This window comes from Hippocampus zosterae, chromosome 6 (genome assembly GCF_025434085.1).
Source record: "Hippocampus zosterae strain Florida chromosome 6, ASM2543408v3, whole genome shotgun sequence".
Classification (NCBI taxonomy): Eukaryota; Metazoa; Chordata; class Actinopteri; order Syngnathiformes; family Syngnathidae; genus Hippocampus; species Hippocampus zosterae.
Genome location: NC_067456.1, coordinates 14,622,453 through 14,647,311, shown reverse-complemented (window position 1 = coordinate 14,647,311; position 24,859 = coordinate 14,622,453). Strand labels below are relative to the sequence as shown.

The window sequence follows — 24,859 nt, the reverse complement described above, 5'->3', positions numbered from 1 at the left end:
AAAAAGCCATATAGGCTTATAAATCACACGCATTTAATTGTTGTGGTCATTTGATTTCCAAGGTGTTGGCTGCGGAACTGTGGAAGAATCATGGCAAGTACACGAAATCACGTGAAAATGAAATGAAATCATGAGGTAGCAGTTATCAAGAAAGCAATGTGTTCCTATTATGTCACACACACACCACATTTTGTGATGGGATACGAGCATCCCAGTGAGTAAACTTTAAACAGTGATCACCTTACAAGTAATTCCCTGATGCTAAGTGAACCAAAGATGCTGCAGTCTCATTTATTGTAGATAGAATATCATTTACCCAAACGCTGAGATGTATTACATGTAGCCATGTAGTCACAGCTCTAGTTATTTTCGATGGATTACGCACGGGTCTATAATTAGCATGATTCTGGAATGTGACCAGGAATTTATAGATTAAGGATGAAATAGACCAAAAATGACTTCATTCGAAAACACCTACAGAACATTCTAAGAAGACCTTCAGAATTAAAGGCACTTAATTTTTACTGGCCTTTCTTCTATGACTATTAGCAATTTTGTATTAGGCATCCAAAATCATATTTCTCCTCTTTGCCATCACTGGCACACTCTGTGGTGGCAAAACGAACAGAAATAATTAACAAAAGGACATATGAAATGCAACATTATATTCATTAAAGACTCAAAATTCAGTATTGGACTGAGTGTGACTGATTGTTGACTGATTGCTCTGTGATTGGCTGGAGACCAGTCCAGAGTTTACTCCGCCTCTCACCCAAAGTGAGCTGGGACACTTGCCCGCCTCCCTTAATAAGAAAATGGAAGAAATCCATGTGTCCATTTTCTGTGGACAGTCTTTAATTAACCTGGGGTGCATGCTTTTGGAATGTGAAAGAAAGCCAGACAGCACACATCCAAGCGAGCGGGAACATATAAAGTCCACACAGAAATGCCAGAGCAAAGATTAAAATTCAGAACCTCAGGACTGTATGAGCGAGCCACTCGTCTATTGAACTTTGCATGTTACAGCACTTCAACTTGGATGTTCCACGAGTGTCTTTGGATATGCTGTCGAGGTGAAGGCCTCTGCTTAACAGTATAAGGAAGTAAAATGTTTTCCTTTGAGGGTCAAGTGGAACTTGTAACAATGTTATTAAAGCATTAGTATGCAAATGAGTTTCACAGATGACGCAGGCACCACAAGAAATGGCATAAAAGAGAGGTCTCGTTTTGCAAAAGAGTGACGAGGGACACTATCTACGTTCATACTTCAGTAACTCTATTTTAAGCCACCTTTAATCATTTTAATTTCATGGCCAGCGACTCATTATTTTGACCAGGTAGCTTGAAGGAGCTCAATATTTGAGTATTTGAATTCATAAAAGTGTGGCTGCAATTCCACGACCGTCGTGAAGAAAATAGGACATCTTGTCTATCTTTGTGAACTAATTTTGTCGAATTTAAGAATCAGTCATCCTTGAAGAAATCCCCTCCGGTGGATGGTAATATAAAAGCAGGAATGATAGAAGCAGTGACCCGGCATAGAATTAAGAAACAGTTCAACTCATAACCTTTTGCAGACATACACTTTTAATTAGTTTATGGACAGATTAAGAAAACAGGAACATTCTGACCACTTATATAGTGCAATGTTTTCCAAAACGGTAGCAGTATGAGATGTGCTGCTTTTACAAAGATAATCATGGTCATTTTCAACTGAAAATGCGATCGTTTGGTTTGTGGTGTTAAACCGTACTGCATCATACTGAGAGCCGTGGCTAATATTTTGGACTCTGATTTAACAAATTCATGTAAACAAATTATTAGGTGCCGCTCTAATTATCTTGCAGCACAATCAGTCGAGTTCTTCACCCCCGCAACCTAAAACCACAGGACATTGCGCAACAATAACATTTCGCATTGGAAAATGAATACCTCTGCGATTGGCTGGCAGCCAGTCCAGGGTTTAACCCACCTGCCCGTCGTCAGCTGGCATAGATTCTAGCACACCCGTGACCCTCGTGGGGGTCAGCAGTACCGAGTACAGTAATGTTATATTCCGAATCAGTTTCCAAGTGTTGTTAGTTAAGTACACCATATTTACTCACCTGCTGTGGCGTTGTGCATGTATTATGTCCCTTTTTCCATTACTCAGTATATGATAATGAGAAACTGTTGTTGAAAGTTGTTCAAAGTTTTCTCCAGCAAACTTTAAAGACCTTATTATTGGTCAGAATCAATCCATAATGTTTCCTCCAACGTGATCTTTCCAGTGGACACACTTGACACCTTAAGAACATTTTAAAAAATGCATTGTGTGTGCACCACAAGCAATTATGGTCCTCGAGTCTTGGATGTTTTATGTCTGCCTCCCTGCTCCAACACACCTAATTCTTCCAATGATCAACCCATAGGTAAGCTCTGCAGAAGCGGAATAACATCGGTCCAAAAAAGGACTCTTCTGTCAAGGTCTGGTATTTTTTTCCCCAATAATTACATGTGGACTGGTTAGCACGTCCGCCTCACAGTGCAGAGGTGCAGGGTTCGATTCCAGCTCCGGGCTCCCTGTGCGGAGTTTGAATGCTCTCTCCGTGCCTGCGTGGGTTTTCTCCGGGTACTCCGGTTTCCTCCCATAATTCCTAAAACATGCATAGCAGCTTGAGTGGGCACTCCAAATTGTCCCGTGGCGTGATTGTGAAGGCGAATGGTTGTTTGTCTAAGTGTGCTCTGCGACTGGCTGGCAACCAATTCAGGGTGTATCCTGCCTAATGCCCAAAGACAGCTTCGATAGGCTACAGCACACCCTTGTGTGGATACGCGGATTTGAAAATGGATGGATGGATAATTAAATGTGAAATTCAACAACGTGTGTCTGAGTCATGGCCGGTGATAATGTGTTTACAGCATGTTACCTGCCTGCCAAGGAAACCATTTACTTTGTCTGCACAAAGAAAGACTCCAGGCTTTGGCCTCAAAGCAAGAGTTTCTCAGTTTTAACAGTTTTAATACAGCAACTGACCACTTTGGCTTACATTCGAGCTGCTTGTCCTGCCTCCCTGATGGACCGGCGCCGATGGCTAAATCTTGATGGAAGCATGCGACGATTGGGCTGTGATGGACTTGTAGTGTGACATCTTGCACGGTCCAAAACACAGAACGATATTTATCTGGTAGTCTCACAGCGCGACTGTCGGAAATGACAAAAATTCGTGCCATCTGAATAGGAGATAAATCAGCAAGATTGGAAGGCTTTGTGATATTTTATGGTCAGGGGCAAAAACTTGAAATCACATCTCAGGTGCATTAGGAGCCATTGCAAGGTTGCCAGCACATGGATAATATGACCAAATGTATTAGTATTTTTCAAGAGTCTTGTACAGCATTTTGTCCTCGCTAGAGATTTTCAATACTAGAGAAGAAGACAAAATATAACCCATTACAATAGTCAAGGTGAGATGTAAAAAACAAACAAAACAAATTATGGCCTTATTCTCACTTGCAAATACAATTGAGTCATTTATGAATTCATTTCAGGCAGCGCTCAACATAAACAAGAGATCCAAAACGTACATTTCCAATCAAAACTTCAGACCCAACCTCAAAAGGAGTGTGAAGAAAAGGCTCTAGCGGGAATTTAGTCCCACTCCATTAAGAATGAATGGTCTCATCTTGAAAAATTCAATGATAGCTATAGATCGACCCAGATTTTTTTTCAATTATCAATTTTTCTAAGGGAGTGATTTTTCCCCCCCAAAACATAATGGGATGGCTTTAATATTTTATAAATATAAAGTAAAAAAAAAGCATTAGGCATCAGTATTACAAGATCCTGATGAAAATCTTATTTTTTTATTCACAAACAAATGTAAGCTGCCCAGTATCGTCCTCTTCCACGTGTTGGGGACATATTTAATGTTGCTATGTAACAATTTGATTTCACAGAGTTGAAAATACAATTTCCTTTGAATGGGAACATTGTTTAGGAGGATGAGTGCAGTATGTACCACATTTCCATGAAAAGATATTGATTGTAACCTGTACAAGACTGCAAAGAAGTTGGTTAAAAGTCATAAATGGCTCTTGGTTTTTTTTTTTTTTTGTACCTCATATAACATAAAATTAAGCAATGGCAATCAAAACTTAAGCTGCATCTTTAATTGGATGTCATCATTCCAACATTGTCTTCATTTTAGCTTCTAAATTAGGCTCTAACCTTTGGCAAACACAAGGATAGGGTTGCACGGATGTTCTGCTGGAAAAAGAATGTGCAGTCACAGATGTAAATCAAAATATCACGCCTGCCAAGTGAGCGCTGGCCCCTCACAGTTTGACGTTAGAGGAGCACACAGAAAACCAATCACATTTCTGGACGTTTGCCGACAGGATTTTTCCAATTCTGTTTTTCCTCATCCGCTGCTTGTTTTTGCTGTCAACTGTCTCGAGGACATTCTCCATTTTCAGGTAGCTGACAACATATATACTTCCCGTCACCCTCTTCCCGATTTTGCACATTTGTGCGGCTGTATTTGTACCTTGTTGTTGCTCAGTCAATACTGCGTACTGCTGCAATATTTCACCCAAACAAATATAACTCCGATAATGGTTTGCAAGATGCAGAGCACAACTTTCTAATCAGCATTCTTCTCTTAGCTACACACAGCACAAAAACATGGGAAAATTGCTTTTCATCAGTCACCGCATGACGTATCAGAGAGTCATTACAATATCTGTCAAACTTGGATCAACAAATCATTTATACTGTTCTTGCTATTTTCCTTTTGTTTTTGCATTTGGAAACGTATCCATCGGTCTTTGAAAGAAATTCATCATCATAAATGCAAGCATCAGTAGTTTACAAAGCATCATCAATCAAAACAAATAATTGGACTTGTCAGAAATGCTGCTGTACCGTCTTCACCGACAAAATGAACAACATATACAAGGAATGACATGCATGACAGTCGGGATAAAAACATCTCGGGTTAACTGATGCAATGTACAGGTTGTGGCTCACAGGGGAAACAAAATCACCTCTTTTTTTATTTCTTTTTTAAAATACATTTCACATGCTAGAACATCAATTGATCCTGCCTGACTCAACACATGCCCACTTGTCCCCTGTGCAGGTTATCTTCAGTGTTCAAGGAAAGACTAAAAGACGGAGGTGGAAACAAGTTAGAGGAACACGACAGATGAAGGCAGATAATTTCTTCCTAATAGCATAACAGACTTGACCGATGGCAACCACAATCCGCCGGTGGCCTGCCTCAATTCTCTTTTTCCTATTCTGTCTTTAGTTATTATTGAATTGTTATTTTTGGTGTCAGTTTTTTTGTGAAAGGAGGAATAAACGGCTTTCTATATAAAGCGGCTGGATTCAACACCGATGACCCACATTCCGTTAATACTGTTGTCAGTGTTATTAAAGTCAAAAGAGGAGTCGCAAAAGAGGTTGGAAAACGGGAAATACGCCATCAATTTTATATGCGCCTTCACATCCCGTGAAATATGTAATTCTGCAGAAACAAAGTCTGTTTCCTTTCCTTCACCAGCTCACATTTTCACCAGAAGTGTTTCCTTTCATTTGAGCCAGATTTGCTAGCACGTTTTACAGACAAAGCATAATCAATCAAATATTAGTCATATAATATATAAAACAGCATTATGATCAATTGCACACTGTAATGAGGTCTGACACAGTTTTGTTCATAAACAAACGGAGGAGATGGAACGCACCTTAGAAACACTTTGGACTAAATGAGCATCCTCCATACAGCAGATGAGACAAGTGTGGGTTGGTCTCCCAAACGGATGGGTCACTGGTACTTTAAACTTATGCACCGGCAGGACAAAGATTCAAATAGCTAAGTATTAAAATTGACAATATTTATCGGCCTTGGGCTCATTGAGCAGGGAAATAAACTCCTCCTCTTGGCTCACACTGTACATATTCAAATACATAACGATTCTCCCCTACAACTTCATATTTATTACACATATTATATAATTAGCACGATATGAACAGGCAAGTAAAAAAAAAAAAAACGGTCTCCGTTGCTTTACAGATGGCATAACGAACGAAAGGGCCAACGAGTCGATTCAGTTTGTCGATTGGTTTCACACACAGGTAACCAGGATGACGCTGCCATGCCACGGCTCCCGTGTCAGTCTCAGTAATCAGCTCCAGAAATATCGCCGCGCTCCGCTCTGTCCACACAGATATATGTCACTCGCTTTCCACGCATTTCCTTCAATGCGGTGGAGAGGAACATTTCATGAAGCCATTTATGATCAAATCATTTATCTGACGACAGACTTGCCCAGAAATGTCACATCTTTGTCTCATAAAGACGAGCGAAACTCTACACTTCGCATTCTATTGATCCTGAAATGGTGCACGTGCACGGCCTTGCCTCATTCACCAGCGAATCCATGGTCTGGGAATTTGAATGGTAGCTCAGATAGTACTCTTGCAACTGAGAGTTCAGGTCTTGCTCCTGCTTGCGGCCTTTTTTCCTGCGCTTATGTTTGACGGGGTGCTGTTGCAGTTGCCTCATGGTGTTGGGGTAGTGCCTCCACGAGACATAAATAACCAGGAGGATCAATGACACGGACAAAAACAGGGCTACGGTGCCTGCGATGATTTTATGGAAAGCCATGTGTTCAAACGGTATCTCTGGGAAGGATGTGGTTGAAGGGTCGGGGGAGGGAGGCGGCGAGGAGCTCCCGGTTGTGGGCTTCTCACTCTGTCCGTCGGTCGTACCGGGCCAGATGGCTGAAGGCGGTGAGGTCTTCACAGGAGGCTCACTGTCAGCCAGCTGCGTGACGCCACGGAAGAGACGGTGAGATGTGGCGTTGGCAAAGGGCCTTGAAGCGAATACTACGGAAGCCGTGGTCGTATTCACAACGGACATCACGTTGACGCAGGTGGTATAGTTCCCCACGACGTCTACAACTCTCTCTCCCTGCGTAGACTTAGGGCTGCTGCATATCATGCTGATGTCTTTGGCGTCCCTCAGGGTCCTGAGCCAGGCCATGAGCGGGCAGATGCTCGGCCTGCAGTCCCAGGCATTCCCAACAAGGCCGATGGTGGTCACTGAAGTCCACGCCGCCACGGCCTCCACGGGCACGCTCCTGAGCTTGTTGGATTCCAGATTGAGCGTTTGTAAATTTGGCAGCGACTGGAAAACCGAGGGGTCTAACGTCTGGATTTCATTCCCCGAAAGATCCAGTTTCTGCAATTTAAACCAGGTCCAAGGTACGCCTTGACTGACGGCTCGTATGCGGTTCCATTGCAAATAAAGAGCCTGCAGGTTGGTGAGGCGTGGGAAAATGTAGAAATTAATCCGAGAAAATTGATTGTGCTCTAAATGAAGCTCTTTGAGGCGAAACAGTCCCAAAAAGGTTGTCCGGCTGAGGCTCCGCAGCTGGTTGTATCCCAAATCCAGAAACTCCAGGCTGCGGCATTCCAGAAAGGTACGGACTACGATCTGCTTCAGTCCGTTGGACCGAAGGTGTAGATTCTGGAGCTTGCGCAGGCCGAACAAATGTCCCGGCTGCAGGGACTGGATCTTGTTGTAGGATAGATCCAAGTTGCGCAGGTTTGGAATGGCGCTGAATGTGTTGTTGTGCAGGTGGGCTATTTTATTGGAGCTGACGATGAGTTCTTTGAGCCTCCTCACGCCGCGGAAGGCTAAAACATCCACAGCGTTGATGGAATTGTGGTCCAGGTAGAGCCAGACGAGCTGATTGAGATGTGCAAACTGGTAGGACATCAGCACCTGCAGGTTATTATAGCGTAGAGATAGACCTTGGCATCCCGCGGTGATATTCTGCGGAACGTCTTGGAAAATGCCCGATTCGCAGTAGACGAGTTTGCCTTCACAGCGACAACTCGTAGGGCACATCCTCTCCCCCTTGCTGAGCAGCAGCCACACAGCTGCCTGCACCAGAACACATGAAACCCTCCAGCCCAACATCACAGAACCTGTTGGGGGAATAAAGTGGGGCACAGGCAATCAAAACAGCGCCTGGCTTTTAGAGAATTTGCGCTCAAAGACATTTAAATAAGTAAAGACAAGAACTTCTTTATCCTTTAAACGCTGGCTGTCGAAGTGAGAAAACGTGTGATGTGCAGACCCGCTTCATGAAAAATTGATATCGGCCCGAGATTAACTATTTTGAGGTAGTTTACGGATAGCAGCCATGATTGGCATACTGGGTAGAGGAAAATGTCACTGAGCAGTATGCATATCAAAATAACTGAAAGCACTGCTAGCATATAAAATACGTGAGAAATGTACTAATACGTGAGAAATGTACTTACCCATGGTTTCGGAGGGAAGGAGTGGCGCTGTGAAATAAATCGATGAAGAGCATATTAATCTGCCCACAGATGTGGAGAAAACGCAGCTCGTGCAGGATACGGGACACACTGAGCACCACCACCTGTGTCTTCGCTCTCAGGAAGAGAAACGCAGCGGGAAGTTTTAATCCTCCATGCGGCGTCGTAAATAAAGCAAAACCCAAAGGGAAGCTTTCGCCCCGGGTGCGAGGTTGGTCGCCGCTCGTTCAGTGTTCAATGTGCAATGCAATCATCGTGTGGCGCGCTGATGGAGGGACACGGAACCAACTCTCTCTCTCTCTCTCTCTTTCGCTCGCTCTCTTTTTCGCGCTTTCGCTCTCTCTCCCCACACACCGTAAAAACTTATCACTCATTACTTTCCTATACGATTAATGCTTTAATCGCATCCCTCCGCTGCTTTCTTTCTGGTTTTGTGACAAAAATATAGTACTCCTAGATATAATAATAGAGATTCTTTTCATAATAAAAGCGGTCGTCGGTTAACGACGGAGTTCCCTTGGATCTGGATCACTTATGAATTAGTATTGATATACTTGTGCGTAACTGTATTCACTTAAATGTGATGCTGACCACACATCCATCAGGCTGCACTTTCAGGCAGGAGAATGCATAAATAGCCGATTTTTTTTAAGCCTGAAGAGTTGGGACGCCAGGGAATGGAATCCATTTTAGCAGGCCAGTGAGAGTAAATTCGTGCTAATCTCATATTTATTTTTCCATACTTGGCTCATTTTGCCTGAAGCTACAGTTGGGATATACAACAGGCAGCCTGTTGTATACCTGTGTTTGTACTGCGTTGTAACAGCGACACCTTGTGTGCAAAAATGTTTTTTCTGTTGAGGTTGAGCCTGATATTCAAATCAATAAAGGGAGACGTCTGAGAAAAAAAATCAATTCTCATCACTTCTATTTTATGACGCTGTTGTCATTTTTTCTCCTCAGTAAACTAACGATACACTGCACAAGCATGTTCGATTTAAAAGGAGTTTGAACCGAATTTGACCAAAGAACAATCAACAAAAGAATTCAGCCGAAAACAGGTGACCACAGGGCAAAAGCAAAATCTTTAAGCTAACTCGCAAGTAAAAGACCCACCTCGCCCATCCCTTCCCAAATACGCTCGGGGTAGATGCATAAATATGAGTTGAGTTGAGATTAAGGATGTATTCTTAGTCTATTAGTCCGTGGGTGGGTGCAGCAAAAACACGGAAATAGGTATTGGATTGGGAATGAAACTTGCGAACTTCATAATGGTTTTAAACTTTATGAAATGAATTAAGCGGCCCGGTAGTCCAGTGGTTAGCACGTCGGCTTCACAGTGCAGAGGTACCGGGTTCAATTCCAGCTCCGGCCTCCCTGTGTGGAGTTTGCATGTTCTCCACGAGCCTGCGTGGATTTTCTCCGGGTGCTCCGGTTTCCTCCCACATTCCAAAACTATGCAGGGCAGGCTAATTGAACACTCTAAATTGTCCCTAGGTGTGAGTGTGAGTGCGAATGGTTGTTCGTCTCTGTGTGCCCTGCGATTGGCTGGCAACCGATTCAGGGTGTCCACCGCCTACTGCCCGGAGACAGCTGGGATAGGCTCCAGCACCCCCCGCGACCCTAGTGAGGATCAAGCGGTTAGGAAGATGAATGAAATGAATTAAAAAATATATATATTTACACATTTGAAATTCAATTCCCGAGGGGCTTTGCCTGGGCTGCACATATTTCTGACGGGATGATTTGGGCACCCTGTTGCCCAAATGTGGCGCTGTGACCGACTGCAACACCCACATCAATTACACAGTATCATGACTTGGATTAAAATAGATTAATATTCCTTATTTCATCGTAGAGCTCCAGGTTTCTCTTTAAATCTTTACTCTGCCTTCCTACGTTTGTATCTTAGCCTGTAACCAGTCAAGGATGCACCCCAATTTTCATCCAAACTAAAGTGGGATAGGCTCCGTGACCCGGATGACGACAAGCAATTTAGAAAATGGATTTACGGAAATGGATGTATGGATGATTGTTGTGATCTTTACATTGTCCATTAGGTTTGAAACATTCCTACCCAGTTTGGAAAAGGACATGTTCTGCACCACTGATTCCCGCATGTGCATGAAGCAAGGTCCATGTAGTCATAGTTGGATGAATTTGGTGTGAAAACACTTGAGAACCCTGACCTCAACCTAGTGAAAACCGACAACAAAGAGTGTGTGCAATCTGAACTACAGGATGCCCTACTGGACGAACGCGTAAAAATGTTGAGCGTTTTTGCAGGTGCTGTAGGTGTCCCAATACTTGTGTTCATCGTGTCCAAATGCATTTATGAGCAGTCCTTCCGAACCACAATGGAACTCAATCCAAGACCAATCTATTTTTCCTTTGATGTTGAAAGAAGGTGTTCCTTTGTGAATGTCCAGGCAGAAGGACACTGTATCACTTCAAAAAAAGGCTTTCATGATCTTTTATTTCTTTTTATCAATGGCATCTCATCTTTTGTGCGAAAACAGCCCACATTAACTGACTGCGTGCACATTAGAGACTACTTTGGGGAATTTACAATGCAATCATCTTCAGAGAGGCGATAACCGCTATCTATCACTGCCAATAACAGAAGGCTAAGAGAGCAAAGAAATGCACGACACATCACACTTCTTTGATATGTAGCACAATTAACCTGTTTCAACCCCATTAAGTGAGATCAGGAGGTGAATTCACCTTTGCTAAATGATGTTAATGTAGATCGTCCCAATGTCACAGAGGAACAGAAGAACCACTCGAAAAGTTAATTTTGAGTGTGCAACAGATTTGATTGCTGTGCTTGGCTCTCACACTGTCAGTGATGCCAAGTATTACACAAATGCTAGGTACGGCTTACCCACTTCAGTGTTTTCACATTTCTCCTTATTCCTTTGAGGGAGCCTAAAAAATGGTCTCCCCAAAAAGAAGACTTGGATGAATGCAAGGAATTCCGCAATTGTTCTTTCACGTTAATGGCAAGGGAAACAAGCAACTCAATGATTTTGATTCTGTTTTTTTTTTTAAATTTCCTTTTAGAGCTCCTTCCCCAGCATCCTAGCCTCTTCCCCGAACGGAATCCCCGCCTGTGACTCAATAAACACTTAAATCTTTTGTCAGAGCCTGCTCTTGGGTCCTCCTTTCCTCACTGAACCATGACGATTTTGTTGCATAACGTTTTGTGGCGACACGGTACTAGAATGGAATAAAATAGAATCGAATAATTCTTTATTGTCGTCCGAGGTGAAAATTCTAATACTGACAGCGGTGCATATAAAACCCATAATAGAAACATATAAATGTGAGTAAGTTACAGTATATTAAGAACAGATATAAAAGTAACGGTAAAATAAGATGTCACTGAGCAAGTCAAATATCAACGAGGAGCAGTTCAAGATCGTAAAGTAATTGGTTACTTCGGTAAATTCAAGATCGTGATGGGATTTCATATAAATTCTTTTTTTTAAAGAAACTTTGGCCGCAGGGCCGCTGTAGCATCGCTCACGCACTTCAGACGCTCAAACTGACAGGACAGATGATGAAATCAAACGATTTCTTTAACTCTCAATCTCATTTGGGCATCTGTTGCTCCAGCTGTGAGTATTTGACAGGTATACCTTCGACAGAACTGCATATTTCATCTTCTACCATGGATGTGGTATGGATGAGAAGATGATCTTTTTGGTTAGAAAATTCGACAACATTTTAGACTGTCCAGAACCCAGTCTAAAAAATGGCGCAGATGGTTTATTTGATCGAGGTGCAGTCATACAGATTCGGCTCCTCGTGGACTTACAGTTTTTCATTCATAGCTATGACAACAGCGCGAGTCACTCTCTCTGAATTGTTGTAGAAGTCAATTCATTGAACGAATTATAATCATGATTATCTTAAAAATATTTTAATAGCATCCCCCTGCTCGTGCGGCATAACTATTGGTGGGGAGATGGTCACACACACGAACGTGTGTGCAAGGCCAATTGCCCACATCAAATGCATGGCCGATTGCATCATCCGCAAGGTGCGATCTTGCTATTTCCCTGTATTTTACACACTTAGCACATACCAATGTCACGCACGGAACCCAGCGAGTCCATTTTTGCATCTACAATGTCAAGCACTGCGTGTGCTTTGCTTCATGCAAATGAGGGAGACCGCTTCGATTGGCCGGGAGTCAGCAGTGATCTATCCCACATTTATGCCCATTCTATTTGTGAAAAGTCTAGGAAAATACCAAAACAAATAAAACGCTACCCATGTGCACAGTTAGAGTGTGCTTTGCTCTAGATTTGCTCTGAGCACGAAAATAATGTTGTTTCCTAGACAACTGACATAACTGACTTGGCCTCATTATGTGTGCTACAAAAGTCAAGAGATTATCGATCGGTGTGTTTTAATTGGCTTTAGACTGGTGCTTCTCAATTATGTTCTCTTCCCCCCACCCCCCAGGAAAATGAAATATTTCGCATCGTGCCCCACCTCTCCCTTATAAATAGTAGATTTTGTCAATATCAAATCGTGATAAGTACACCTCTGCATCACATTGTACACTGTTTATCATTAAAGAAAACAAAAACAACAACTTGCAATGAAGAATAACATTATGAACATTGTTTTGTCTTGTTTTTTTTGGTCTCTCTTTGCTTTTGTTTTCATCCCTGTTCAATATTTTTCCATAGTGTCTTCAGGGGTTGTTCACCGCACTTCATATCTACTGTTCTGTGTCGCATGTTTGCATCCTTGGTGCAGAACGGATTTGGTGACTGCAGTGTGGCTTCATTAAAAGAGATTAAATGCTAATCATAGGCTCCCAAAAATAAAAACAGCATACGGTACGTATCCAGGACAGGATCATTTTTCAGCTCTCCATCATGAAAAAAGCTTAAGCATCGTTCTCGTCTGATCATCGAGTTTAGACAAGCTGATGTTTGAAAACGCATCCAAACCTTTCAGAAGCTGATCACAGAGCTGTGGTCAGATTGGGATCAAGCTGAAGGCATCAAGTCCAAGGGTTCAAGCAAGATATCTCTTTCCTTGTACCAAAGTCAAAAGAAAGTGAAGGCAGCACTCTTTCCCCTCTCATTCTCATTAGGGGAAGAAGGGAACAGATGTTTTGGTGCGACCCATTGTCTCTAAAATGCTTACCTGCTGTTCACACATTTTGTAAGTGTAATTCAGCGGTTAATTACTTTACATATTTAGAAATGTAAATAAGACCGGCTGCTCCAGTACTTGAAATCGTTTTGTTTTTTTTTCTTTTTTGCTCTAATTATTAGGCTATTTATACAGTTGTGCTCCCTGTTTCTACGGGAGTCATTATTCTGCAAAAAAAAAAAAAAGCAGGTCCTTTGCTTGCTCTGTTATTCGGGGCTCAGTCACAGACAGTCATTAAAGTTTCATGGGAAGCAATTTGGTGTCTGAGTTATTTGCAAAGTGTGGTGAGTGCGTGTGGTGACACTCCACTTTTGTTTGTTGCGCTAGGAGCTTGTGTTCTTCCCATGCTGAGAGAAGGCAGCAGTGCTCGTCTCTGACAGGGTGAACTTTCCCCTGATAGGCCCTGGAGGGGAATCATCAAAGACGAGAGTAATGAGCACGGATTAAGCTCAGGTCACGCAAGCAAAACCCCCAAAATAACAATTTAGAGCAAATTTGGTTTGAAGTAAGTATCAGGAATCACTCTCATTTTCATTCATTGGTTGTCATGAATATAACTGAACTGTACAGTGAGACTTCATGATTCAGATATTTATGCCTTGTCCACATTTGCCTGTCGCAGTACTGTAAAAAGAACATCACGAAATCCATTTACTGATCCGCATTATCCTTACAAGGGCCGCGGGGCGTGCTGGAGTAGCTGTCTTCGGGCAGTAGGCGGAGGACACCGTGAACCGGATGGCAGCCGATCACAGGGCACACATAGATGAACAACTATCCACGGACTCACACCTAGGGTCAATTTTTGAGTGTTCCATCAGCCTGCCATGCATGTTTTTGGAATGTGGGAGGAAACCGGAGAAAACCCACGCAAGCACGGGGAGAACATGCAAACTCCACACAGGAAGGCCGAAGTTGGAATCGAACCCAGTACCTCGACACTGTGGAATCGACGCGCTCATCACTCAACCGACGGGTCGCCACATTTCATATTTCCTTTAGTTAATTGTTTCTCTTTGTTTTGCCACCACAGAGAGTGCCAGTGATGGAAGAGAGGACCACATACCCAAAAACACATTAACATTTGCACCATTACCATTGAATGTTCACTGATTGTTTTTAAAGAGAGGTGGCATGGTAGGCGACTGTTAGCACGTCTGCCTCACAGTGCAGAGGTGCAGGGTTGGAATCCGGCTTTGGCCTTCCCGTGTGGAGTTTGCATGTTCTCGTCGTATTTCCGTGGTTTTTTTTTCCAGGTTTTCTCCCGCATTACAAAAACATGCGTGACAGGCTAATGCAACACTCAAAATTGTCGTTAGGTGTGATTGTGAGTGTAAATTGCTGTTCGGCGACATGTATCCTGACATTGGCTGGCAACCAGTTCACGGTGTAACCTGCTTACAACCTTAAGGCAGCTGAGAAAGGCTCCTGCACTCACCGCGACCCTCGTGAGGGTGAAGCGGATCAGAAAATGGATGGATGGATGTTTTTAAATGCTAAAAGCTGGGAATTATCTTCATTTCAAAGTATGTTAGTCAAATAACACAAGTTTACAAACGAATTGTGATGCCAAGTGTGTTTTCCATGCAGTTTTCATTTGTGTGCCTCTACAAACATCACAAGTCAATTCTCATTTTTGGTCGCCTGAATATACTTTCCGGTCCATAAAATTTTGAAGGAGAAACAAAATTCTATACTATATCCAGGATTGTAACAGGGAAAATCTGAAGTGATGCTACTCTGTACACTGTGGTGTGGCCAAGAATAAATTGGAGTGACCGAAATGTTGCACTGAAATCAGGCTTTGTTGTTTGATCATACTCTTTGTTTGTGTGTGTAATTACTGACCCTTCGCATTCAGCAGTGGAAATCGAATCAGTGGCTGCCACTGGTGTGTTCCATACATCACTTTAATTTTTGTTTCCACTGACACGAAGTACAGGCAGTTTGAGCATAAATGTTCATCAATGTTCATAACTTAACTGGCAATTATGTTTGCCACTAAATATGGAGGCAGAAGGAGCTATTAGAAGTGATAACTTTGACCTAGACTAAAACCCCATTATGAGGCATTCGCCGTAACCTTTGTTCACGCATGCTCAAATTTACTGGCGGCAGGGAACAATACACTGGGATGTGTGTGTGTGTGTGTTTTTCGTAAAACTCTTTTTTTTTAAATCCTACAATAACTGCGTAACCTCCGTTGGATAAAATGGATTGATTCATTTTTTTCAATAATTCAGGATTGAAAAGGTGTGCACGTTAGCTACAGGTGTTTCGTATTTTGCAAAGCGGACAGTTATTTAGTTGTGGTGTCCATGTGATCCTAAACTCAGATTCGTACATATTTGAGTTAATCTGTTGCACTACATTTTGCTGTGTCTGACCTACACTACTTGTGACACTTCTGACCTACTTGTACGCAATCAATACTATCGACTGTACAGCACTACAACAGTACTTGGCCCACAAGAAGTGTATGTGTCACACTCTCGTGGCCACCTGAACCCTACCAGTAATGCTCTGCATCACCAGTAATGAGTTGTAACACAATTTTTTGCTACGAGTGTGCAGAAATGTCACATAATAGTGGCAAAAGAAAAAAAAAAACACCACTACTGAGACACAGTCGTTGTACTAGTATGTTAAGTAGTCTTACTGAACTTTCTGAATCTGAATTACTAGTGAGGACAAACTTGAATAAAATAACAAGAATACCGAAAAATTCGTCTCAAGCGGCTTTCGATAGCCGGACAGTCAGTAGGAATCAATCAAGACGTCTCATGTGTGGCAAATGACGAGTGGCCAGCAGGGGGCACTTGAAGGCCAAAACAAGATGCAGACGTTTGTTCGGCGGGGATCTCCGCCGACACAATTCCTGTTGCTACTCAACTGATTCATTCTTGATGACACGGTCATCTGCTCTGATCCGCGCCAGACTGCATCTTGACGCCGGATGCGGATCCCTTCAACTTGTCGGGCTCGGACCACACTTTCTGCCGCCGCATTATTTTTCACGCGCTCCGTCATCAATTTGGTCTTGTGCCACCTAATTAAACCCGATTCAACAATTGGCCGCCGGATGTTTAACCATCTTCTCGCCCGAGCCCCGGCGAGGCTTCGGGCTTTTCCGCTCCAAGGGCTCTGCAAGGTGCTCGTCACGAGCGGGCAACATCCTGATCATCCTTTGCGGTAACGTAGCAAAGTAAAGTCCCACTTTTTTTGGAGACGCTGTGGTCTCTGACAGGTGTGCGTCCGCATACGCAAAAGTGCGCGTTTGCCACCCGCTGCAAAACAAGCGTTGTGAGTCCGTGCTCCACTATTTGGCCGGCTTGGTGGAACATGTGGAGCTGGGACGCATGCAACAGAAAGCCGTGACATGAGGAGGAGCCGACACCGCGCAAGTATGGGTATGTGCGCTTGTCCTTGCAAGCTACTTGTGACATTTTTTCGAAATGTTCCTTTTCAATAATCCTTTTGATTTGAACTTCACCTCAACCAGTGATGCTGTTGTTTTCCTTTCACCCCTCGAGGCTTTTAATAGCTGCCTTGAGTTGGATGCTGAGGTTTGTCCCTCATCGGCCATTTGACAGATTACCTGATGCTTTCTTCCTTTTTTAATCACCAATCGTTTTTTTCTTGCTCGAGAAAGACAATTTGCCTCTACAGCGAAAAATACACTGCGGTAGCCAATACATTAATCAGACACTTTAATTTAAATGAAATGAATATATGTTACTTTCTGTTCGTTTTATGCGGCCTTTCACGTTTTGAAGTGTGGTTTCTCCTTAACAGACTCTTTGTGTGTGTGTGTGTGTGTGTGTGTGTGTGCGCGCAGGACTTCCTGTGCTTTGCAAATGGCTTGTATTCATAGCGGTGGTGCCTGTCTGGCTCCTGGCTGCTGCGAACCCCATGCGTGAGCGTCCCTGCCCGCAGAGCTGCAGATGTGACGGCAAAATAATCTACTGCGAATCCAATGCTTTCCGTGATGTGCCGAGCAATGTGTCGGTGGGAACGCAGGGCCTGTCGCTGCGGTACAACAGCCTGATGAACCTGAGAGCCCACCAGTTTGCAGGCCTTGGTCAACTGGTTTGGCTGTACCTCGATCACAACTACATCGGTTCCGTGGATGGCCAAGCGTTCCACGGCATACGCCGACTTAAAGAACTAATTCTCAGCTCCAATAAGATCACGCTGCTCAAGAACAACACTTTCCATGACGTTCCCAACTTGCGAAATCTTGACCTTTCCTACAATAAACTGCAGGTACTCCAAGCCAATCAATTTGTGGGCCTACGGAAGCTACTCAGTTTGCACTTGAGGTCCAATTCTTTAAAAACGGTCCCAATGCGGGTCTTCCTTGACTGTCGCAACCTGGAATTCCTAGATATCGGCTACAACAGGCTACGGAGCCTCACGCGTAACGCCTTCGCCGGACTCTTTAAGCTGGTCGAGCTGCATTTGGAACACAACCAGTTTTCCAAGATCAACTTTGCTCATTTCCCCCGCCTGACTAATCTGAGGGCACTTTATTTGCAATGGAACCGCATCAAACTGCTGACCCAGGGCCTGTCATGGATGTGGACTTCCCTGCAAAAACTAGACCTGTCCGGAAACGAGCTCCAGATGTTGGACCCCAGCACCTTTCAATGCCTGCCCAACCTCCAGACCCTCAACTTGGACTCCAACAAACTGAACAATGTGTCTCAGCAGACTGTCGAGACTTGGATCTCCCTCACCACCGTCAGTCTGGCTGGTAATCTGTGGCACTGTAACCCCAACATATGCCCCCTAGTGGACTGGCTCAAGGCTTTCAAGGGAAACAAGGAGTCCACTATGATTTGCACGGACCCTAAGGAGGCACAAGGAGAAAAAGTCACCGACGTGGTGGAGACTTACAACATTTGCACAGTAACGCCAAGCCCCGTTACCTCAACAAGGGCGCCTCTCACCTCCGCATTTCAAACAGAACCGCTCCCCCTTCCCACACGGCCCGAAGTGGACGAGAAGCTGGCGGACAACAGGACAGTCTCTCCTACTCCTTCGCAGGCCTCCCCGACCATCCTTTTACCAGACTCTGAGTACGTGTCCTTCCATAAGATCATCGCGGGTACCGTGGCCCTCCTCCTGTCCGTGGCTATCATCCTACTTGTTATCTATGTTTCGTGGAAGCACTATCCCAGCAGCATCAAGCAGCTTCAGCAACGGCCCACGGTTAAAAAGCGGCAGAAAAAGGCTCGGGAGACTGAGCGCTCCTTTAATTCGCCACTGCAAGAGTATTACGTGGACTACAAGCCTTCACACTCCGAGACAATGGATGTGCTGGTTAATGGGACAGGACCTTACACATACACCATCTCAGGCTCCAGGGAATGCGAGGTATGACCGTTGCCCTCCAAAAATCCATTTCCACTGCGAGGCATGAGAGGTAAATTTTCAAACAATCTGTGGAGACAAACACGATCACCCCCATCCCCCTGCCCTTGTCTGTTTTGGGATAAGGAAGTAAAGGTCAGTGCACTGTGATTTGCTTTGCAATGCTTGAAAATTCTTCAGAGCTGCTGTTCTGAGTCACACTCTTTTATTGCTAAAATGTACTCTCATTCCCATTAGAAGCAATCCAAGTGGCAGCTCCGCTTCCTGGGCCGCACGCAAAATGAATTATGCACAAAGCAGCGTAATCTTTTATTTTTGACATAACACAGCCAATTGATAGATCTTGATCTTGTCAGCCAGTGTGGTATTTATTCATAAATGGCTGCTGTCCCCAAAATGCCCCAAATAAAAATGCGTGAGTTCAAGTCACTGTGCAGGTGGCCCTCTGCTATCCTGTGTGTTTGCTACCTTGGTGGCAAACACACCTCTCGTGTAAATCCCGATATATGTTTTCTGTCGTGTCGCATATCTTTCGTAAGTCCAAAGTGGTAACCACCATAAATATAGTCACATTTATAGGCACCATAGATTTCATTCTCCAGTAATGCCTTGAGCATTCGGCTCCTTATTACATTGCTCTTTGGTGAGATTTACAAAGTTCAGTCAGTGCAGGCTGCAAACACATACAGCTTGCAGTCGAATGAGGAGCCAATTGTGTATAGTTACCAAACCGGTTTCCTTAATAAATTAAATTACAGATGCAATCATGTACCCTGTGCAGACTAAAAGTTTTTACTCAAAGCGTAGAGTGGCGACTAAATTCCGACTCTTTCATGTACGGGAAGTGACTTTAAAACACTATCTGGCACCAAGAGAGTGAGACTGAAAGCCTTGGCGGGAAGCACAGATCAATCTGTTGTTTAATTAGGTCCTTTTTTTATTTTTTATTTTTTTGCACATGTAGCCTTTTTCTGCATGTACCACACATCTTTCTTCTTTTGTCCTGCTGCTTATTATCATTGAGTTGAGCGTGAGTTCGAGCTGCTGTACGGGGGAAGATTGATGTCAATAGGATCTTGGCTGAGCATCTGCGGGACTACAAGCCTCATTCCAAACACTTTAACAATGTATTCAGTAAACAGTAACAGTATACGGTACATTGGATCCTATAAACCATAATGCCATGAGGGTGAGTTTATTGAAGATGTGGAAAGTTTTTTGAAGTCCACTTTAGGAAAAGAATTAAAACATCAGCAGATCGTACACACAAGGCACAGATAGCTACAAAAACAACAGATGTGGTTTAAAATAAAAAAGAACTTTAATACCTACAGTACACAGATAAAATGGGAGCTGCATTGCCCATTAAATAATGAAAACGGCAGCGCAGAGTCGACTGTTTCAGATAATGGATGGATAATGAAAACAATGGTGAACGGTTGAATAAAATTGAGATTATATGCCTTTGAAGTCTGCTGAGGGAAGAAGCAGTCAAAAATTAAGAATACCTCTTATGTCATTCAATTCAAAATTTGATCCAGATGCCTCCAATTTTGGAGTGCAAACTGAACACTTTGGCACAGCAAGCATCAAATGACTGGGCATGTGCTGCATTTATTTTTTTAATTCAACTTTTTTTTTTGGGGGGGGGCGGGGGAATGTTCACTTTCATGTATGATTGAACAAAAAACTTCTGCATATCTTACATGAGCTCACTTCAATGAGCATTACTATGTGCATTTTTCCTCCAACAGAAATGTTTGAACACTCAACAAAAACGGCCCAATTTCCGGAAGACTGGCACCAAAATCACTCAGTGTGAAAATTACTATAACTCAATTTTAGTGCCAGCACAAGTCTAGTCTTGTGTGTTTGGGCCCATGTTAGACCAGTCTGGTGCCGGCGGGCGAAGCAGCCTCATCACTGACGCACCTGATAATTTGACGAAGGAAAGCAAACTACACTGAGTGTAAAAATGCTCACATATTAGAGTTATTTTCAAAGCGGGACAATGGCTTTGTCATGTGTTTGTGAATTTGGTAGACATCCTACGCCTCAGTGGGTGTTCCTGCCGCGCAATTTGCAATTTGATGACAAAAAGTAGACAAAACTTTAAATGGGTTAAAAGGTGATCTATTTTGCAGCGCAGTTTGTCTTATGCGATTTTGTTGTGTTTAATCGAGGCACAGACAGACAGGCGCTCGGTGGATACGTGTGGTGGACCTGACGGTAATTAATTCAGAAGTACTGTATGACACCAGTGTCAGACAATCCCTCTGAATCATATGAATGGATTATAATCATATCAATATAAGATTTTTAGAGCCCTATTGTGGCGGGTTTTACACACGCACGCACAGACGGTCGGAAGGTGCAAGGCCGTTTCCAACTGTACACATCACACACCATCGACTACATCATCCGAAAGGGGAGACATTACAGTTTACATGCCAATGTCATGCACAAACTCTGGCGAGCGTAATTTCTGTTTCCGAGGATGGCGTACTCAGGTGTGCGCATCTCAAACGGTGAGATTCCAACTTTGTCCCAATAGAGTATTTTTTTATCCAGTCCAACCATGCATTTCACAACTTGTTGACAAAGTTTGTGATGAAAGAGTAAAGAGGAAGCCCTTTACTCTTTTGTGACAAGTAAGAGTGTTAGAAAAGGAGACGAATGTCTATCACCAACACATTGTGCCTTTATTCAAGTTAAACACTAGTTTGTGCAAGTATGACACTTGTGTGTGAAAAACAAATTTGAATTTCTAACCAATCGTCGGTCGGTCATCATTCAGGAACGTATTGTGTTCGCCTTCAGTGGTTTGACTGCCATGTGTGTGTTGCTATTGCTATGTTGCTGTCGCTTGAAGCATCAGTACCGCTTTGTCGTGCATTATCTGCCTTTTGGGTGTGTATGTGGATTTAAACAGTGATATCAGATATGGGTCACATGAAAGTACATGTATAGAAACCCGTACTAAGACGCGCAAAGTGAATTCAGCGAAGGTCTACCATCCCTTTATTTACCCGACCAATGTGACTTCCATGAATATGACAGCTGAGACTTAGGTACACAAGCAGCTAACTCAGCCCTTTGTCAGATATATGTGGCAAAACATTTCTCAAATACAAGGAATGCTCTAGGGACAATGGCCAGCTTTTCAATCTTGCACCTTTCATGTGTGACTTGGCATGGGAACATTAAATGGCAGACCTAATGGGGCTCCTGCTCACTAGAATAACTAATAGCCCATCAGAGGTAAGGAGCCGCGACTTCCCTCAGCTTTGTTATTCCTTGCCCTCTACAGCTTAAGGGAGCAACCCAAGCTGTTAAAGATGTAATGGGATTTTTTTTTTCAATTCCCAGCGCCATGTTTGGCTGCAACTATTGGAAATGCAGCAACACACAGAACAAAAAGAGGCTGTCTTAACATGGTTAGGTTTTGTGTTGGAATTACACGTTGACAGATAATATTGCATTATCCGGTTACACCTTCTGATTCTTATGAGCTACCTGTTTATTGGCCATTGTGACTTGCATCAGAACACCGTGTTGTATGACAGCATGAAAAGTACATTCAAGGGCTGTGTCACAGTAAAAGCCATGAAGGTGGCTTTTCACAGCAACTCAATGGCGCGCAGAGTGTCAAGATGGATGAACGTCACAACCAATCCTGTTGGGGGGTTTTCCCGTATAGCAAACGCATAGCTAGAGAGGAAACTATATCTAATGAATTCAAAGCCTGTCACATTTTTCCCCATAGCCTGACCAGCATTGTCATTTAAGCGTCACAATGGATTTCCACCAGCAGGCTGGCCCCCGCACACTGAAAGCTCAACTTGAACAATGTTGAATCTGATCAACACTTTGAGCGTGCGGAGATCCGCGGTCTTGCTGTGGTACATCTACTGACGTGCTCACTCAGCAGGCGCATCTAGTTGATGTCCACCCACAGATCAACCCCTGCGGAGGTAGCGCAGATGATATAGACACAAAAGTACCTTTTATCTCAGCCAGCGAGGTGTTTGTAGACTTTGGAATACGTAGCAAGCATCAGCCAAATGAGCATAACCTGCTCAACAATAAATAGCCCTCTCGGGGACAGCGATTACTACAGTGGACATCTTATCATGTTATCAGGTTACAGCGTGCATGAAAGGGTTAATGTAAGGGGACATGAAAGTATTGGCACCCCTGTGAACAAAATTATTGGAAAGCTTAGCTATTAATAAAAGAAGAGGATCTTAAGATGGAAGGAAAATGGAAAATGTTCCCCCTCTGTGCAGCCAGAAAAGATTATACCTTTTTTTAGGGACACTTTGTCACGGTTGATTTGTTTGGGATCAACAGGTGGCTCTGTAGGGCTCCTCCTACAGCGGCACACCTGTTGGTCATCATGTCATTAGTACGTTTTCTGTTAAAAGGACTGCCGGCCCGACCACTCGGTGCTGGGTCATTGTTTCTGTCACTTTTGCAGTCATTGTTTCTGTTGCTGACTCTGTTCCTGTTAGCATAGGTGTCCAACTCAGGTCCTGGAGGGCCGCTGTCCTGCATGTTTTCCAAGTCTCCCTGTTGTAACACACCTGATTCAAATGAACAGGTTCAATGTCAGGCTTGGCAGGGCTTGCTGATGATCTGATCATTTGAATCAGGTGTGTTGCAACAGGTACACTTGGAAAACATGCATGACAGCGGCCCTCCAGGATCTGAGTTTGACACCTATGTGTTAGTGTTTTGCTTCTGCCATGGGTTTTTGTTTGTTACTTTGCATTCTTGATTTGTTCAGGATTTAGTTTTCTCAGTATTTTGTTAAATACAGTTTGTCAAGTCCACCCTGCTCCTCCCTCCTGCCTGCTTTTTGGTGTCCTCTGTTCCGTGACACACTTTTTGAGGATTTAGGATATTATTTGCACGACACACGTGTGGCTTTCTGACAGCTCTTCTGGTCATTGCCAGAGGTGGCTAGTCGGAGGTTGTGAGAGCCCACAGTTTCAAAAGTAAATAATTTTTTCACACTGATTAATTAATATTAAGGATGGTGAAAATAATGTGTGATTTGCCGGCAGAAGTTGACACTTATACGTGCCCGCGGATCTTTCAGCTTCGTTCCACAAATCGGACCAACTTTGTCCATCCTATATGAAGTTGTGATGTTCATAAATACACCAGAACGGGGTGCTGCAAACTGTATGTTTTTGGATTATGATTTTCATTTGATTAACCTGCTTGAATACCTTTAACTTTGTCTTCTTAAATATATATATACTGTATATCTTTTTTTATTAATTACATTTTTGTCCAAGTGATTGAAGTTGCAAAGCTTAAAAATAATGCTACTGGGAAGAATATCTTTATACACTCAAAGTTGAGACTTGCGCGGCAACTGAACTTTGATATCACCGCAGCTATAGAAGAAATTGAGCAAAAGAAAAGAACCAAAGTAAGTTAATATCAAGGGCACTAAAATTACAGCTCATTCTTCACAACAATTATATTTGTCTTTATAACTGAGGTTGTGCATATGAGTCGGCTGATCCAACTGTCCGTATAGTTCGGGCTGACTACTAAGGGGTAGATGATTCTGGTTATTGGTGAGGATCCATTTTTATTTTAAACCTCAACATTTATACTTCATATATTCAAACATATTGATGAGGTGAGAGTATGAACTTTTAAATTCGAAATATAAAGACCTCCTGACATACTGTACAGTATGTTATTGGGCAAAAACCTTCTATGTCAACATTTGGGAATGGAGATTTAAAACAATAGTAATAATAATAATAACGATAATCTATATGATTGGTGTGTAAACCCACTTGCTTATGTGTTACGGTTTTATTTATTTATGTATTTATTTTTACCAATGATTGACCAATAGTGCACTGTTTTGTGAAAAATTCTTTTTTTGTGCATACTCTCCCCCGGGCCTGCGTGGGTTTTCTCCGGGTGCTCTGA

The 24,859-nt window shown here is 43.1% G+C and overlaps 2 protein-coding genes and 1 long non-coding RNA gene across 4 annotated transcripts in view; 2 read left to right on the top strand and 1 right to left on the bottom strand.

The window, feature by feature from the left end:
• Nucleotides 1-4,132: 4,132 nt before the first annotated feature.
• Nucleotides 4,133-8,715, bottom strand: lrrtm4l2 (leucine rich repeat transmembrane neuronal 4 like 2). The gene is made up of 2 exons (XM_052067573.1): nucleotides 8,324-8,715; nucleotides 4,133-7,984 (listed from the first exon to the last, which is right to left on the bottom strand). The coding sequence occupies exons 1-2, from the start codon at nucleotides 8,325-8,327 to the stop codon at nucleotides 6,360-6,362; spliced, it is 1,629 nt and encodes a 542-aa protein (XP_051923533.1). The 5' UTR covers nucleotides 8,328-8,715; the 3' UTR covers nucleotides 4,133-6,359.
• Nucleotides 8,716-16,402: 7,687 nt separating this feature from the next.
• Nucleotides 16,403-24,859, top strand: part of LOC127601890 (leucine-rich repeat transmembrane neuronal protein 4) — a 46,379-nt gene continuing 37,922 nt past the window's right edge. The window contains exons 1-2 of one of the 2 annotated variants that reach the window (XM_052067564.1): nucleotides 16,403-16,932; nucleotides 17,361-18,901. In XM_052067564.1, the coding sequence (XP_051923524.1) occupies nucleotides 16,902-16,932; nucleotides 17,361-18,901 (1,572 nt within the window). In that variant the 5' untranslated portion in view covers nucleotides 16,403-16,901. Of the gene's footprint in view, nucleotides 16,933-17,360; nucleotides 18,951-24,859 lie in introns of both variants that reach the window. The other variant, XM_052067565.1, reaches the window with a different exon arrangement.
• LOC127601914 (uncharacterized) overlaps nucleotides 23,412-24,859 on the top strand; it is a 30,475-nt gene continuing 29,027 nt past the window's right edge. Inside the window, exon 1 of the long non-coding RNA XR_007962670.1 lies at nucleotides 23,412-23,501. This is a non-coding gene — a long non-coding RNA (uncharacterized LOC127601914). The remainder of the gene's footprint in view (nucleotides 23,502-24,859) is intronic.